At 44.3% G+C, this 15258-nt stretch overlaps 1 protein-coding gene across 1 annotated transcript in view; it reads right to left on the reverse strand.

Moving 5' to 3' along the window:
* Positions 1-1740: 1740 nt before the first annotated feature.
* Positions 1741-15258, reverse strand: part of GPR139 (G protein-coupled receptor 139) — a 28384-nt gene continuing 14866 nt past the window's right edge. Inside the window, exon 2 of the mRNA XM_005304758.4 lies at positions 1741-5913. Coding sequence (XP_005304815.1) covers positions 4979-5913 — 935 coding nt within the window. The 3' untranslated portion in view covers positions 1741-4978. The remainder of the gene's footprint in view (positions 5914-15258) is intronic.

The following is a 15258-nucleotide window of genomic DNA, read 5'->3' on the forward strand; positions in this document are numbered from 1 at the left end:
CAGGTGTCAGAAAGCAAATTAAATTGTCTGGTACAAATATACACAGTGGATTCTCTCTTCTGTCTACAAGGCAGAAACTCAAAAGCCTGCACCTTTAATTTTGCACCATAAATTTTTCTGATTATAATAACTATTTACTTGATCAATAATGACAGTCTAATTGTAAATTCATTTGCAATATACAATGGACTGGAGCTTTTGAACCTCCTTGTTGTGTCTGGCAACTACAGGGGATTAATTGCATGTTGTCATAATGGCAGAGCTGTCAAATTCAGCCGGAGTGCTAATAGCAGGATTATTATTTAACAGATCAGTCTCTGTGAGGTCGCGTTTTATTCTGCTTCACTTGGTGGGTTTAAAGTGTTTTTAAGAATTCAACACCTAAAACAAAAGTCATTGTGAGTTCAACATGGAATGCATTAGAGGTGCACTCTTCCACCCCAGCCCCGTCTGCAATTTGAAATAATTGTTTCCAAATTAATAGTGGAAGATGCTGAATGCATGAATCATTTTCACAATAAACAGCTAATGGATTTATAAACTCTTTGTGGTATCTTGCCTGATGCCAGTCCAAGACTGGTGATCAAAATTGGAACCCGCCTAGCATAGCTGAGTTGTGACCTGCACTGTGTGGTCTAGATGGAACCTTAACCCATATTGTGTAACTAGGAAAAAGTGCTGCATAGTCTAGCTCAATTCCTGTCTATGCTACACACTTGTGGAAGCAAGCTATAAATGGGTCATTGGACAACTGTTTTTGGGTCTCCTAGGCCAGCAGAGGCTTTATAGTGCTGCATAAATGGGCACAGACCCATTGACTTCAATGAAGTTTTGCACATTTAAAGCAGCTGAGAATTTGGTCCACAAGGTAGTGGAGAATCAGGCCCAATAATTACATATGTACATGATGGATGTTTTGAAGATTCATTATTTACTGAATGGGGCTGATTCCACCACTTATACTCAATGGGCAGTCACTTGAGTATGGATTGCAAGGATGGCCCTACACACTAACTGTCATAAATATCTACAAAATAAACATCATGACTCCAAACATTACAATAAAAGAGTTTTTATGCACCAGCTCAGAATTTATTATAATACAAACAAGTTTGTCAAACACAATATATTCTCTAGTTATGAAAATATCAATGTTTACAATTCAAATAGGTGATAGGTCTCATTATTATAATTGTATATACTCAGCGTTGTGTTTAAAAATGACTTTGTTCGTAGCTGTGATTTTTCAAGGACAGACGCCTGCAAGTAATTGTCAGACTCTCTCTTCACAGCTTTTTTATTTTCTTTTTTTTCTAATTGTAGGTATTTGAAATATAAGTTAAATCAAGTAGGAAATCCCCTCTCTGCAACCAAGATACTTCTGTCTCCAGAATATTTTATTTTCCTAAACAGTGAGACAGCAAGTGCTTGGTTAAGTTTTTACTATAGGAAAATTAGGAGGTACAAAGAATACAGCAAGACATTGGCTAGTTAACAACAGTCATTGCAAGATGCTTCACAAAACCAAAAAAGGCAAGGATCATCAACAGCAGCTCTCATATGGTGGACTAAAAAGTCAAGGCTTTATTTCCCAAACTGTCCCCCCCCCCCCCCCCCCCACAAAAAAGGCTTCAGAATGTTTATTGTTAATAAGTTATGACCTAATCAAAACCCCATTGAAGCCAGTGGGAGGTTTTTTGTTGACTTCAATGGGGCTTTGAATCAAGCCCTTAAAGCCCCAAAATCATTGGAAATGAACTGGTTGATTAAATACCTATGAAAATAATACCATGTTATTTCAAAGACTGATATGAAAAAGGTAGTGAGGTTTTTTTTTAAAAGAAGATTACAGTAACCTGGTGGAATATCTTTAGTTCAGAAATGACATCTTCACACTAAGAGTTTTAAAATTTTAAATATGGCCATTTATTAAAATTAAAAATATAAGTAGGAAAAAAAAAGAGAGATTACACTGCTAGTTTGCAGGACCAACATCATGTTAAGAAAAGTTAACAAATCACACAATGTATATGGCAGATTATTCCATATACTGAATTGAAATATATGCATTTTTTAAAAAAACCTAAACATTCAGTTACTTATGTAAGGTTATTAATATATTAAGTAGAATAGTGAAATGTTCATATAAATACATTTTGTTTTCAATATTAGATACGTTCTCAAAAATGAACAGCTTACTCTATATAGGTATATTGCACTTTGACTTATTCACATGTAACTCAGACTAGCATTCTTCATAACAAATTTAAAATAAAGAGATCAATACAGTGTCTTTCCCAAAATTAAATAGCTAGTACCTTTTTTAAAAAGGTAAACTTTGGTTAATATCAATTTACACAGAAGGAGAATAAAGAGAGAGCTTGGGGAATGGAGGGGAAAAGGACAAAGACTAATAAATAAATAAGTAAATCAGTAGTAAAGAAGCTAATAATTTTACCCTTATTTAGTTGTCGATAATGACACATTTAGAGGCCTAGCGTTTCCTTATGCTTTATTATTGCAATTACTGTTTTGCATACATCATGTTTTGTCAAGATTAGTGTGAAAAGATCACAAGGTAGGTTTTAGTACTGAGCAACCTGGACTCACACTGAAGTCAGTGGAGCTGAGGATCTGACCATAAGGGACCCAATTCTACAAATCCTTACTTGCTTGAGTAGTCTCATTCTTTCCCAAATAAGCCCTACTCCCATGTAAGTAAAGATCTGTCGGACCAGATAGATTGGACTTCATCCTTTACTGCTTTGTACCTTGTGTGCTCAAAAACTTGTCTCTCTCACCAATAGATGTTGGTCCAATAAAATATGTGACCTCTCCCACCTGATCTCTCATGTGCCTTGTGCTGTCATTTATGCCTGTGCACAGTGCATTCTTATTTGGTTGCTGTATACATTCACTTTGCACTCACTTTACACAGGAGTAAATGGCTACACGAGGAGCAAGGCAGTGGGGAATCATGCCCTTGGGACTCATGGGTACTCAGCATTTCTTAAAACATAGTAAGACCTCAAAGTATGGCAGACTGTTCAATATCTACAGATTTTTATTGAGCCTAGTTCTAGGAGGTGCTGAGTGCCCTCTATTCCCCCTCTAGGAGGATCTCAGGATGTCACAGCATTGGGTCTTTTGTGAGCTTCCTGCTCACAATGAGGCACATACACTGACACCTTGCAAACCCTGAGCTTCTCTCTTTTTTGCAGTTATCAGTTGAGAAGCCCCTATGCTCACTGACAAAGCTGTGCCCGTGTTTACCAGGCAAGGAAACATAATCTTACACTCTTTATTAAGGCCTGTGTTAAGTGCTCCACAAGTAATTTACGTGTTATGATGCATGCTTCGTGAGACCACATACCAACAACAAAGAGGGATAATAGCAAATGAAATGCCTCTCAGTAGCCTGATGTAGCTATCTTCTTCCTGTGTCTTCTACCACTGTTGCTGATATGCTTCTTATGGGTGTGGAGGAAGAGAATTTAAATATTTATCCTAGTTAAAGTACCTTAAAATTCACTGTCCAGGTATTTTGGGTAGTCTTTGTTTTTACTGTTGTGGAGTCTTTAATATGTTGAATCCACACACAGATTTTTGACTATTAAACGAAACAACTAAATGGTAAATCTGTGATAGCATAGCCCAAACAGGTTCTAATATTTAATTTTTGTATGTATAATTTCTAAAGACCCAGTCATGTGGGGTGCTGAGTAGTTTCATTGGCTCCAAAGGGAGTTGTGGCGTCCATATTTCTCATTAAACACATAGCCAGACTCACTAAGTCTCCTAGCATGCCAGGGAGACTCCCATTTATAACCAAAAATTCCAGCTCCTGATTTCCTGGTGTTATCTCCTGCAGTGTGGGAGCGGGACGTTGGGGCTGGCAATCCAGCAGTGCAAGGGCCGTGTGTGTGTGTGTGTGCAACATCACAAAAGGAGGACCCAATCTACATGTTAAGGATAGAGAGCCAACGGGTAGGAGCTGGGACTCCAGGAGCCAGGTCAGCCCCAGGAGACAGGAGTTGACACTCTGGGGTAACTGCAGAGCAGGCTCACACACCTGAGGGCCTCCCAACCCAAATCTCTCTGAAATTAATTTCAAAACGTTGGTCAGTGCACATGCAGCACCTCACAGAATTGGGCCCCATGGGATCGCTGTACCTTGCAGGATTGGGCCCCAAACTTATGAGCCTTTGGAGAGTCTAATTAAAGTCACTGGAGAAATATTCTACTTTTGTTCTTGGCTGAAGATACCTCTTTCCCCCTCCCTTCCAACCCCTCCCCTCTGGCCTCTGTCTTAGATAAAACAACTTAAAGCATATAAATATTGGCAGATAGCAGGATTGCTTTTCATGCCAAGGCTATAACAGGTGAAATATCCATCCTTGAGCCTTGAGTTGAAGCCTGGAGTTCAAGTGAGCCTGGAAGGGCTTGTCACAGTTCAAATGTCTTACAGATTGCTCACTGCAGAAAGTCCTCAATAGCAGGGACTGCGTGTAGCGATATTTCATGTTAGAAATGACACATTGTTTTAGGCAAGCGCACGCAGTGCAAATGATACCTTCCACAGTACATAAAGCATTCACTTTGTCAATAGTGAAGACAACTAGATGGTCACAGAAGTTCTTTTATGGTTGCAATTAAACACCTTCGGCGTGGCTTTTCCCCCAACAACTGTACTGCACCAATGCTTGCACGTGGACACATGATAGCAATTGAACATAAAGATTTGTACTCCAAAGCATATTCAAAATGCTATGTAACAGGAAAGAGGCATTTTGCCTTCTCATTCCGACTCCCAAAATGAAGTACTCCCATTCTCTGCTAACAGTCTGATCTACCTTTAGTCTGTCAGGGAAATGAAATCAGCTGACCACTTTTAAAAATAGCCACGTCAGCAGTTTACATTCTGGAGATGTAACCGCTTGAAAAGAAGATGCATCCAGAGACACTAACAATCCTCCTTTCATGGTGATATTTTTATAGGTTTTCCATTTTTATCATACTGGTAAACAAGCATTTTGATGCAGTGAGAATTGGCAGGGGAAATCCAAGGGCTGCTCGTTATTGAAAAGTTATGGTTTGTATAGAACTGAACTGGTTGTTTCTGGCACCTAAAGAAAGCCTTTAGTGTCGCAGCTGCCATTGTGCGAAATCTCTTGCTAATGAAACAGTAGAGGAAGAAATTAATTGCAGTGTTCAACAGTGCTAGCATATTGGCAATATCCGACACGATATGTACCAACCAAGTGTTGTTTAAAGGTGATACATAGAGGTGATACAGTATCATGATTATTCTTGGTGCCCAAAGTATGGCAAAAATAGAAGTTATAGTAAACAAAATGGCTGTCGTTTTTCCTGTGGAATATCCTCTCAGTCGGAAATTGCATTTTCGTCTGAGCTTGTACACAATGATTGAATTCAGAATGAAGAAAATGGAACATGGTACCAAGTAAACAGTAAAACAGTGGATCCAGATAAGGACATGATGTATAGATGTGCTTATGTAGTCTTCAATCCAAATATTGGGCCACCAGTAATAGGGGATGCTGGTCAAAAAGCAGGTGATATAAACACACACAATGACTTTTCGAGTACGAGCTGGGTAGGAAACTGTGTGATATTTAAGTGGATGACATACTGCTATGTACCTATCAATTGTTAATGGCACGGTAATCCAAATGGACGTATGTATGGAAGAAAATTCCAATACCTCAATTATTTTGTCAAGTATCTGAGGCATCTGCTTATTCAAGATGAAGTCCTCCAGCAAAAAGTCAACAAAGACAATGAAAAAAAGTACCAGTATGTCAGCAGCAGCTAGTGCTAAAAGATAGTTGTACGAGGACTTCTGCCTGCGAACCACCAGCTGCGATAGGATAATGACTGTCAGGATGTTTGCTGTGGAGACAGAAAAGTTCAGTTAGTTTCATGGGAGGTAGAGTTAACCTTATTTCAATGTTTGATTGAGCTGGAGCTACATTTCAGGCATGCTGTAGCAGAACTATCTTCATTAAAGTTCAAGAAATCAAAGAGTGAACTCCTATGTTGGCTGTGCCTAATTCAATCTAGTCAGTCTCTCAATTCAGTCCAGCCCTGTACCACTGTGTTTAGCCAGGTTTAGCTGTTCTGTTTAGAAGAGGCAGTGACTGTTGTTTGGAGTTGGTCAAAATATTCTGTTCAAAATTTTTTTGATGAAAAATGTATCCGTCCCGTCCCCCCTGCTTCCCCCCCCCCCGTTTTTTTTTTCTTCAAAAATATATATTTTGGTGTGAAAAATATTCATTTTTTCCCCCAAAAAATGTGTTGTGTGTTTTTCTTTCTACTAAAAAAACCCTTTTTTGGTTTGGTTTCCAGTTTGTTCCCCTCCCCACTTTTGTTTTTCATTTTCTTTTCCCCAGCCTTTTCCTTTCCCTTTTTAGTGACAGAAAGGAAAAAAAGAAGGTATAAAAAGGACTCTGTTACAGCTCACTTGATTCCCCTGAGAGAGGGAGAGAGAGAGAGTGTTTGAAACCTAGGGAAAAGGATTGGAAATCAAACTGCCCTTGATAGGTCATCTTAATTTGACCATTTGGGGGGCTCAATCCTGTGAAGTGCTGAGTGTCTCCTGAGAAATGAGTGCCTTCAATTCTCACTTGAGCAGGATGAGGCACTCAGAACCATGCCTGAGGCTCTCAGCACTTCACAGGCCTTTTCTATCATGACAGTTTTGCTAGGTCTTCATTCAGGATCCATATCAACCTTAATGCCACCAGATTCATCTGCTCCCCAAACAGTTCCTTGCTTAACCAGAGATACTCCTTAAGAATACATCTCTGACTGTGAGGCCTTGTATCTGTTGCTGCTACTGGAGTATTCCTGAGCCATTAAGGGGAAAAATGCAGTTCAAATTAAACCTTTATACTTGAGTAAAACTCTTTGAATTATGTATGATTTTACTCAACACCACTGAAGAAATCCTGTACACTTCCTCTTTGGCTCAGACAGGATTTTGCCTGCAGCCCCATGGCCACTGTCCAGTATGCCCATCACACAACCTATGCCTAAAAGAAGGGTTACATGCTGTTTAAATAGCACAGCAATAAGTTGCCAACATATCACAGAGCTTACATTACATTAGGTCCAATCGTGCAGTCTTGTCTCAGGCAAAACTCCTATTGCTACCTATTGGCAGTTTCATCAGAGTAAGGTATGCTAGATTGGTCCCATCCAAAGATTGATTAAATCGGCTAGAGTGGCCACAGTAATGCTTTAAACAAAGATGGAGATTTGGTTTACTGACAGTATGGCTTGCCAAATATTTGTGTTTGACATTTTCATAAATGCTGTAATTACCTCTCCCTCTTCTACAGATTGCTCTCCCAAGGCAAATCAAGAGAAATTATGAGGATTTCTTGAAATCAGAAAGAGCAGAAATTATGTAAGTAAAAGTAATGATGCCCTTGTACGTGTGTCCTAAAACTGAAATGAGAATGCATATTATTTAACTATCACTTGGCAATTACGACAACTCTTGACTTTAGAAGGCCTCCCAAGCCTGCTTTCTCAAAGCAGGTTTTTAGCTAGTGGAGAAAAGGGTCACACAAATGAATGACAGGAGTAACCACCATCAACATCTCAATTCTGGAATTAACCAAAATTCAAGAGAATGATTAAAATCACATCCTGGAACAAAGCAAACTCTTGTAGAATGGCTAAACCAAACAGTACGTGATCAAGGTGCCAGAACCATATATATGAAACGTAAAGTAGAATCTTGCCCAGAATATTATTTTAAGACTCTCTTTCAAATTAGTTTTTCTGTCATTAAGGACTATACCAGGCCTGACTCTCCTTCTCTGTTACACTAATCTTACATGGGTGTAACTCCATTGATTTCAATTTAGAGCAGCATCAGGGGGCTGTGGTAGGCAGAGTGCTCCATTTCCTTGTTTTTCAAGAAAACCTTGGTCTCTCAATAGGATCTGCTATATGGCAATCAGATATAGAATGAACAACATACAGTAACATAAATCCTGGACTCAGAAAACTTAATGTGACTGAGAAATTACTGTTTCATGGCCTGACATCTTGTAACTTGAATATACCCAGTGTATCCATCTCCTTTGCAGGAGCATAACTGGGGGGTTCAAGGGAAGCAGCCGCTTCACCTCAGCACATTTTTCAAAAGCGGCGCCTGCCAGGCTGGCGCTGGGCCCCTGCAGGCAAGGGGTGGGGCGGGCAGCACGGCCAGACTCCGGAGGAGCCATTGGGGGGGGCGGCAGGCGCGGCCAGAGGAGCGAAGGGGCCGGCTCCTCGGCCATCGCGCCCCACGCTCAGCACGGCCCCAACATCGCCGCGGCCGCCTCTGCGGCGGTTCAGGGCTCAGCGGCCGAGCACTCCGCAGCTGGCGAGATCCCCTCTCCCCGGCAGCTTCCTGCTTCCCTCGGCCCGGGCAGCCCAGCATTAGCAAGGGATGGGGTATTGCTAATGCTGGGCTGCCCGGGCCGAGGGAAACAGGAAGCTGCCGGGGAGAGGGGATCTGCCCGCCAGCTGCGGAGCGCTCGGCCGCCGAGCCCTGAGCCGCCGCAGGAGGCGGCCGCAGCGATGTTGGGGCCGCACTAAGCATGGGGCACAATGGCCGAGGAGCCAGCCCGTTAGCTCCTCCGGCCGCGCCCGCCGCCCTCCCCAATGGCTCTTCCTGAGTCCGGCCGTGCTGCCCGCCCCCCCCTGCCTGCAGGAGTCCAGCGCCAGCCCGGCAGGCACCGCTTTTGAAAAAAAATGCTGGGCTGCCTGGGCCGAGGGAAGCAGGAAGCTGCGAGGGGATCTCGCCAGCTGCTGCCCGCCCCACTGCTCCGCTCCCCTCAGCCCCCGGGAGAAGCGAGCAGCGCCTGCCCGCCACCTCTTCCCCGCGTCCGGCCCCCCCCGGACCGAGCCCCTCCGAGGGGGGGGGGGGCGCAGCATGGCCGCAGCGTGGCCGGAGGAACCAAGTGTGGGGGGGAGCGCAGCGCGGCGCGGCTGGAGGAGCCAGCCAAGGGAAGGCGGTGCGGAGCAGCCGGAGGAGGAGCCAAGGGGGGGCGCCTTTTTTATGTTTGCTCCCCCTGCACTTAAAACCTAGCTACGCCACTGCTCCTTTGAGATTACTGTAAACTTGAGTCACCCGTACCCTGCTGCAGTGAGGGAGGCTGTGTCTGTGAGGCAATTTGCCCCGTCAGAGGTTCTGGTTGGAATTTCATAAGAGCTTCAACAATGAAGCTAGATATGCACATCTTCCAGGTTCCCTGGCCATGCTCCCTCCCCATCTGTTCCTCCTGCCTGCTTTGTGGGAGGTGTTGATTAGTTCTAGGCCCCCACAGTTGAATGGATTTATGGGCAGCTTCTGCCTCTCTGCTCCTCCATCACCAAGGCCAGCAGTAACAGTGTATACCAAGGTGCCAGCTAGCTTTGCCCTCTGAGCTGGATTAGAAAATTGATCTGACAAAGTACAGAGAAGCGCTATCCAATTTTTCTGCAAGGGTTACAGTATCTTGTATTGGAAAAACTTTCCTTGGAATCACATTAGTGGTTTTGCTGGCTGGGTGATATGAAATACAATAATATCATTTACTTAGTGAGAACAGATATAAACACCATTACTGAGGTTCAGCAGAAAACTGCCAGCATGATAATGCCTCAGCAGAGAGTTCAGGAATAGCCTTCATTGCTCTGTAAAGTATGGAGAGAGGCATCGGAGACTTCATGAGACTTATTCATTTGTAGTCACTTTGTCCATCTCCCTGGCAATGTAGAATTCTTCTCTGTGGTATTCCTGAGCCCTCTCCAGGACTAGTGCTTAGTGAAACCGGGGAGAATGCTGTTCAGCCAGTGGACCATACCATAATGACAATAATATATTGCCCTGTGCAATTGTCATGATGGTTCCCAGATATCTGCTCTTTTTGCTGTATCCTGACAGGTCACTTTTATGCATTCTAGTGGTGGTAAAGATAAAAAATGTCCTCCTCCACCATAGCATGTGCAGAGACCCGATTGCTGGGTCTGTTAGGTGTAGTGAGCACATGGGTGAATTCAGGTTGGCTTGACTTGGACACTGTGGTGCATGTTTCTTGCTGGACATTTTTTGGCCACTTGTGGATAAGATCATTCATAGAATATTAGCATTGGAAGAGACCTCAGGAGATCATCTAGTCCAATCCCCTGCTCAAAGCAGGACCAACACCAACTAAATCATCCCAGCCAGGGCTTTCTCAAGCCAGGCCTTAAAAACCTCTAAGGATGGCGATTCCACCACCTCCTTAGGTAACTCATTCCAGTGCTTCACCACCCTCCTAGTGAAATAGTGTTTCCAGTGATTTGGAATTGTGGGGAAATAGAGCAGGGGGGCCTTCTTTTTAATAGCCAGAGCTGTGAATCTGAAGGCCCCAAAATAAACCCTCCAACAGAGATCTGTTATGCTAACTACCCTTACACAAAGCAGTACAGGCCAGGGCCTGAACTAGACTAGACTGCACAATTCCCTGCCAAACTCGGTCAAGGGTCATGACCAGAGGAGGGGGGGGCAAGGAGGGAAAGAATAGAAGAAAAGCCCCAGCAGCAGCACTAATGAAATATGTTCATGACTAATGAAATATAATAACCACGTGTGTGAAGCAATAGGCAACTTTAGCTAAATGCAGTTTCTTAACTCATGCAGCTTCTCCTTTGGGTGATCTGTGACCCACTCCGTGATTCCAGCTATCTGCAAAAATAGCCAATCATAGATCCTCTTTAGGCGTCCCATGGAACCCCCCCCAATCTTTAACCAAAAGACCCCGGAAAATAACATGTGTCTTGAGAAATGTACCCAAACTGGTGCCAAGTACCACTCCTGGGGAAAACCACCAAGCACCCCTCTACCCAAATAAACACCCACTTCTCGGAAAAATGAGGAAGGTACCTAGGGGGGAGGGGGGGAACTGACCCCGACCCTAATTTCTTAACTCGCGGTTTGGGGAGGGACTGACCCCAACCCTAATTTCTTAACTCATGACGTATTGTTTGTACTTTGCTTGTGGTTTAATGAAATAAAAACCCGCCTGCGAGCGGGCCTCGGGGTGTCAGTCTTCGGACTGCACCCCAGTGCACTGGTATGTATGTCAGTAAACTGGCCTCAGGCTTGAGTCTTTGAACTAAAATCATTGCGTGGGTGTCTTTGACCACAACAGAATGGATTGGTCACTGCTGTGGGAGCTGATTAGGGGGTGACAAATGTGAGTTTAGGCTGGCATTGCTCACTGCAGTGCAGGACTTTGGCTTTCCTAACATCTATCAGAGACCCAAGGATGGAGGCTGCAAGAGATGAGACTAGTGGGTTGGGGCAGAGCAACTGTTCAATAGATCCCCTCGATTGAAGGGGATACATCTGCCTCTTGCCCTAACAGTATATTATCTGGGGGTCTCTAATATCCAGGTAGCAACAGTGTCCAGGAGAGCTTTGTTCCTTCTTGCACGGCTGTTCCTTCCACCGCAGTTATCCAAACTGGAATAATGCAGTGCACTCAATAGGGAGCTACACCCAAACATCATTCAGAAACCTCAGCTAGGGCAGTACATGGCTGCCTGCTTACTCAGCCGGGCTTTATGCAAGGAGACAATTTCATCTGTCCTCCAAAGTCTGCTGTGTGTTTCAGTGTGCAATTCAGAGCATTGGCATTGACCTCTATAGCCCTATGTGTTTGGGGTTCTAGGCATCTAAGAGAGATCGTCTGTCAGGGAAACGCCTGAAGTGAGAGATGGTCATTGGTTGCCTTTACTTCTGGTGTTAAATCCCAGTGGACTTTACAGCAAGGGATTGTCTACATGAACACTTAGTTTGCTGCAAGCTGGGTGTAAATCTACCCCACACTAGCCTGCTGATCACTAAATGTCTGTGAGAACCCTGCTGCTGCACACTAACAGTTCCCTGATGCATTTTAATCTACTCCTTTTCCACACCCCAGCTTGCCGTCAACTAAATATTAGTGTCAACAAGCTCCAAGTAAAAACTCCTCCAAGCTCTGCTTATCATGTCAAAGATGATCCTTTCTTACAGTGTTTCCTATAAAGCTTGAGCACATCAGGTTTAGGAATTTCAGCAACAAACATTGCGTTCAGCCCCTGTGGGGGTGCAAAAGGGGGTAGGGTCTGGGCCCATGGAGTTCAGTGCACAAGAATTGTGCAATGCAAAGCGAGCACCACTGGGACCTTGACAGATATGGAGGGAGTAGAGGGGTGCCCATCTGGTCAGGTGCACAAGCAGTTAGATTCTGTACCCTCGGAGAAGATTGTGCAGTGCTCATCCTCTCTCCCACTCCCCCAGGGTTCTGGGTGATGAGGGTGTTTGTCAGGCACCTGGCCTCCTGGAGCGCTTTCTGTACCTTCCTCAAGTGTTGTCTATGCCTGAAAGGCACAATATATCCTTTAGTTTCCTTGCTTTTCTGGATTATAGTCATACCTCAAATATTATCTGTCTTTATGGGGGAATTATAGAAATACTTCAATTGCCTATTATCACAGCTTGTGAGCTTAAAGAATAGGAGTTGAGTGTCTCTAAGCAGGAAACAGAAACACTCGTTACTTTTGAGGAATATATTCTGTACATAACAAACAGACTCTGCATGCAGTGTCCTTTATATTTTAAGTGGATAGCAGGGTTATGACACTGTGTGGTTTGGTAGTTCAGTATCATAAACTAGCTAAATAAAGTTACTATGGCTGTTGCTTATTGGGTGACAAACAATCCATAAGGTCATATAAAGGTAGGGTTGCCAGGTGTCCGGTTTTTGACTGGAATGCCCAGCCGAAAAGGGACCCCAAGTGCTGGCTCTACAGCTCCTATTGGCTAGGAACCGCGGCCAATGGGAGCTGCAGGGGCGGCGCCTGCGGAAGGGGCAGTGTGCAGAGCCGCCTGGCCACACCTCCATGTAGGAGCCGGAGGGAGGACATGCTGCTGCTTCCGGGAGCTGCCTGAGGTAAGCGCCGTCCAGACCCGTGCCCCCTCCTGTGCCCCAACCCCTTGGTCCCAGCCCAGAGCACCTTCCTACACCCCAACCCCCTCATCCCCAGCCCCACTCCAGAGTCTGCACCCCCAGCTGAGCCCTCACACCCCCCATACCCCAACCCCTTGCCTCAGCCCAGAGCCCCGCCCCCGCACTCCGAACCCCTAATTTCTGGCCCACCCCGGAACCCACACCCCCAGCCCAGAGCCCTCACCCCTCTCGCATCCCAACCTACTGCTTCAGCCCGGAGCCTCCTCCCGCACCCTGAACTCCTCATTTCTGGCTCCACCCCAGAGCCCACACCCCCAGCCGCAGCCCACACCCCTTCCTGTATCCCAACCCCCTGAGCCACCCCGGTGAAAATGAGCAAGCAAGTGACGATGGGGAGAGTGAGCGACAGAGGGAGGGGGGATGGAGTGAGCAGGGGCGGGGCCTTGGAGAAGGAGTGGAGCAAGGGTGTTCGGTATTGTGTGAGTAGAAAGTTGGCAACCCTATATAAGGGATGCCTTTTACCGAATAAGATTGTCGCTAAAGAGAGAGAGAGAGAGAGAGAGAGAGTGCGTGTGTGTAAAATTATTCTGTAGGTCAAATATTACAACTTCCTGCATTTCACATGAATTGTTATACAATTTTAATTGTAATCTCATTTTTTATAACTTTTCAAACAATGATTTCCTTTCACTATATTGACAGGCCCTTTATATATGAAAAGAAATCCTGAATATTTAAATTCAAAGTACTAGAAAATATACAACGAGGAACAATGATGCTTGATAGAGCTAGATGATGTATTGTAAAACAGTAGACAACATTAAAAACTAGACATTTACTGTTCTCAGTAGTTAAATGTTAGTGTGATTGCCAGTACAGAATCAAATGGCAACATTTACCACATCTGAGATTACCATAGTTTTTATCTTCTACTTTGTAAGGACAGTGGTTTTCAACCTGTAGTCTGCAGACCCCCTGGGGGTCTACAGACTATGTCTAAGATTTCCAAAGGGATCTGCACTTCCATTCAAAATTCTTTGTGGTCCGCAAATGAAAAAAGGTTGAAAACCACTGGTATGGAGATCTCGGTGGTGACTGTGTTGTAACCATTGCCAAGGGGTGACTTTTGCTACTGACTATAAAGGAGAAGCCATTTTGAAAAATAAATATTGTGGTAAACATTCATTTATTAATAGTGCCTGCTGTAGCAGGCTAGAATTTTTGTTTAATTTATATGCCCAAGAACAACTTAGATCGCATTTATCAAAGACGAAGATAAGGTGGCCCCAATATTTTCTACAAATTCAGTGCTACAGTGTAAATGATGATCTGTCCTAAAGCAATATGGGCCAAATTCAGTGAACGTACGCCTGCTTAGGGGAGCAAAATTCGCCCGTGACCATATGGTGGCTTGTGGTCAAGAGCTTTGTTAAACAGTGCAGGGATTGCCAGGTGACTCACTCATGTGATACTTTAAGGCTGCAACTGATACAGCGCATCTTCCTTCCATTGCCTCAGGGGATACCCATGAGAAGTGATTTAAAAGGCTGATTTATTTATTGTCATATTGTCTGGGAACCAAAGAATGGGACGTGCTCACCCACGCATCCCTGCGGGGAAAGACGAGTCAAGTGAAACCATTTCTCTGTGTGTCTCATCTCTCACCAGGAACAATGGCAAAGCATGTCATTCTGCAGTGCAAACAGTAGTGGGAGATGGCAAAGTCCAGAGCAGAACTGCAGGGAGGGTGTGAAGAGGGTCCATGCTGAAGGAAAAGCAGGGCAGCACAAAGGCTACGGTATAATTGTATGTGGTAGGGCTCCTCAAGAAAAAGCTCTAATGTGACTCATCCTTAAAAATCCTGGGTTCGTTGACTGACCATCCCCTCAAACTGGAGGGTGAAAATGAAACTGGAAATAGAAAAGACTTACTAGGCTGCCTGGGAAAAATACTACCCTATTATTCAGCTGTTCAGGTCACTCAAAACTCCACTATATGTAGGTGAAACTGAATTAGTGACTGCAGACATGCACTTAAAAAATTCTGGGTGCGCTGATTGATCAATGCCTCAGACTTGAGTCTGACAATGAAAACTGACCTTCCACCTCCTTTTCCTGGTACATGGTACTGATTAGCCATTGCGCCTTGCTCTGGTGAAGAGCACTGTGTATTCTGTACCCTTCCCAAAGTGTAGTACTGGGTGTTACTGGCTGGTCAGAACCAGAGAGAGATTTTAACAAAATAGATGGTTTTGTGAGCA

This window comes from Chrysemys picta, chromosome 10 (assembly GCF_011386835.1).
Source record: "Chrysemys picta bellii isolate R12L10 chromosome 10, ASM1138683v2, whole genome shotgun sequence".
NCBI lineage: Eukaryota > Metazoa > Chordata > Testudines > Emydidae > Chrysemys > Chrysemys picta.